Here is a 2,944-nt window from a genome sequence, read left to right as displayed (position 1 = left end):
AGAGAGAGAGAGAGAGAGAGAGAGAGAGAGAGAGAGAGAGAGACAGACAGGTATTTCTAAGACTTTCTGTCTTTATTGGATAGAAAACAATCAGACAGGAAATGTGACGGCAGAGAGGAAGATGTTACAGATAATGAAGATACATTGGATGCATCTTAGACACAAAACAATGTGGTTCATTTTCATTTGGTATATCAGAAACATGATGCAGAAGACGTGTACTCGTTTACAAAGATGAACACAAAGCAGAACAGGTTTCAGAAGCTCTTAATATAGTAGCAGGCAGACAACAGGAAACAGGAAACAGTACCTGTGCCACATTATTGGTGCTGCCCTTGTTGTTGGTGAGCTTGAGTTTGCTGAAAGACACTTCTTGTCTCATCCAGTGAGCTCCTGTGTTGGGAGAGTCGGGGTGCATGTACATCCTGTTCCCTGGAAGGGAACCACGAGCAACACTTAACAACATTCTGAAGGTATTTCAAACAACTAACAGCAGTTATTGTTTACTCGTTTTGGTCACTTTAACAAGCGTGACTCTAACGTCAGCCTGTCAGACCAGCATTGTTTATGCAAACGTTATAGATGTGCAAACAATGAATTTGAATGTAGAGTAATTGACGGCCATGTCTAATGCATCACTTATAATACGTTATAATCTGCTCATAGCTTGAAAAGAAAATCAGTGACTGACCAGCAATTATGAAAAATGATGTTACTTGACCTTAAAAAATCATTATAAAATGCTTTATAATGTGTTATGACTGTTGTTCTAAAGCATTATGAATATTTAACTATAATTATAAGTAGATTATTACACATTATAAATATATTTATAATGCGTTATAGACATGGGCCTCATAGAAAGTTTTTTAACTCCCCTTCTAGTGAGATTTTTTGCATTTCTTTGCAACAAACACGTCACAGTTCAAGCAGTAAAATATACAGAAAACAGAAAATCAAACATGCAACAGCTGTAGATGTTGTGGATGCTACTGCCAATCTTTTTTTGAAACAATAAGTCACGTTCATGTGTCTGATTCTGTTAAATAGGTGAGAAGCTGCATCATATTTTACCTGAAATAAAATAAAAATGTGTTTCTGCCAACGGCTCCGACGTTGTTTCGTCTCTTCTGTATTTGATGCGTTCTTATTGCAGGATACAATCCGGGCGCCATGACTTTTCACAGCGTCACCACAATGACCCGCTAACCTTCGCCGAGCACACCACATAAGTGAACTATTAAATCTAATTGAGTAAAATTGTTTCACCACAGTTTCCACAACTGTAGCACATCGTCACCTTTCCACAACACCTGGTGCATGTGTGACAACACCTTGCACTTTCTCTCATTTGTATAATTGTGGTTAGTCGATCATCAATCACACACTAAATATCCTCTCGCTTGACTTGCTGTTGTGTTGTTGTTGTTTTTAATTCTCTGAGGTGTGAACAGGAAGAATAATAATGATGGAGGAAGTAAAAGAAGAAATCCATGTTCTTTACAGAGATGAAATCTGGAAATAATGACAGAAATATTCAAATAATTATGTCCAAGAACAACTCCCTACAAATAAACGAGTAATGTGATATCACAGTATATTTGGGGAGAAGCATGAAGGGATTTAATGACCGATTTTAATACTTTAAAGTCATAAAAACGATCGGAAAGACGTTTTCAGTTCCCTTATTAAAGACTTGTTTCTGCATGATATTCCCAAAGATCCCATCGCAGTCCTCCAGAGACTCGTTGCAAGAGAACTTTTCATGAGCTATTTCAAATCTGTGACGATGCATTTTTTCAGATAATTTCTTCATAAATAGTTTATTTAGTTAAAAGGAATAAGAGACACGAAAAGAAACAGTTAAACCTTCATCGTTTCTTTTGCAAAATCCACACTTGGTCGGCCGTGACGTGGTTGATACTCTAATGATTCTGGATTTTTGGAGACTGAAAAGCAGTATTTTTTTAAAAGAAAAACAAGCAACGTTGATACAAATCCCGTAGATTAGTTTGCGACCAAGATACACTCTGAGCCTTTACAGTTGAAGACTTGTCAGAAGTCTCTGTGGAGACACAGTTGCATCTCCTGCACTGATACACTGATACTAATATATCAACGGACATCTACTCATTATGCGGGACGTCCCACTTCAGAGGTGGGGCTGATTTGAACTACTTTATGATTTATTATTACGGATAAATAATTGATTTGTGTATGTTTTGTATTAATAGTATGATTCTGCAAATCGATCATAGACTTTCTTAAAATCTTTCCAACAGTTTCTAATAACTGATGCTTCTTCTTCCACGTTCAACACCTGCTGTCACAGAGTCTTCCTCTCTGTCCTTCCCTTTGTTCTCAAATCCGTCCACCAGATGACCTCAGACTTTCCCACCTGTCCCTGTCCCTGTCCCAGTCACCTGACTGAACCACCCACCTGCTCACCTGTTCCCACTTTCCCTCGTCAGCCCTGCAGTGTAAAACTGGCCCATTTCCTCTCACTACCTGGCAGGTTGCCTTAGATATATCTGAATCCGAACTTGATTTGTTCCTGTTTTTAGTTCCTGACCTGCTCACCTGTTTTTAGTTCCTGACCTGCACACCTGTTTTTAGTTCCTGACCTGCTCACCTGTCTCTAGTTCCTGACCTGCTCACCTGTTTTTAGTTCCTGACCTGCTCACCTGTTTTTAGTTCCTGACCTGCTCACCTGTCTCTAGTTCCTGACCTGCTCACCTGTCTCTAGTTCCTGACCTGCTCACCTGTCTCTAGTTCCTGACCTGCTCACCTGTCTCTAGTTCCTGACCTGCTCACCTGTTTTTAGTTCCTGACCTGCTCACCTGTCTCTAGTTCCTGACCTGCTCACCTGTCTCTAGTTCCTGACCTGCTCACCTGTTTCTAGTTCCTGACCTGCTCACCTGTCTCTAGTTCCTGACCTGCTCAC

At 39.9% G+C, this 2,944-nt stretch overlaps 1 protein-coding gene across 1 annotated transcript in view; it reads right to left on the bottom strand.

Moving 5' to 3' along the window:
• Nucleotides 1–56: 56 nt before the first annotated feature.
• The window catches only part of LOC116378421 (T-box transcription factor TBX21-like), a 4,868-nt gene continuing 1,980 nt past the window's right edge, over nt 57–2,944 (bottom strand). The window contains exon 2 of the mRNA XM_031840296.1: nt 57–432. Within this exon, the coding sequence (XP_031696156.1) occupies nt 227–432 (206 nt within the window). The 3' untranslated portion in view covers nt 57–226. The remainder of the gene's footprint in view (nt 433–2,944) is intronic.

This window comes from Anarrhichthys ocellatus, unplaced genomic scaffold, assembly GCF_004355925.1.
Source record: "Anarrhichthys ocellatus isolate YVR2014 unplaced genomic scaffold, GSC_Weel_1.0 scaffold2572, whole genome shotgun sequence".
NCBI classification, from domain to species: Eukaryota; Metazoa; Chordata; class Actinopteri; order Perciformes; family Anarhichadidae; genus Anarrhichthys; species Anarrhichthys ocellatus.
The sequence above is the reverse complement of the archived record's forward strand: the minus strand, read 5'-3'. Positions and strand labels throughout refer to the sequence as shown.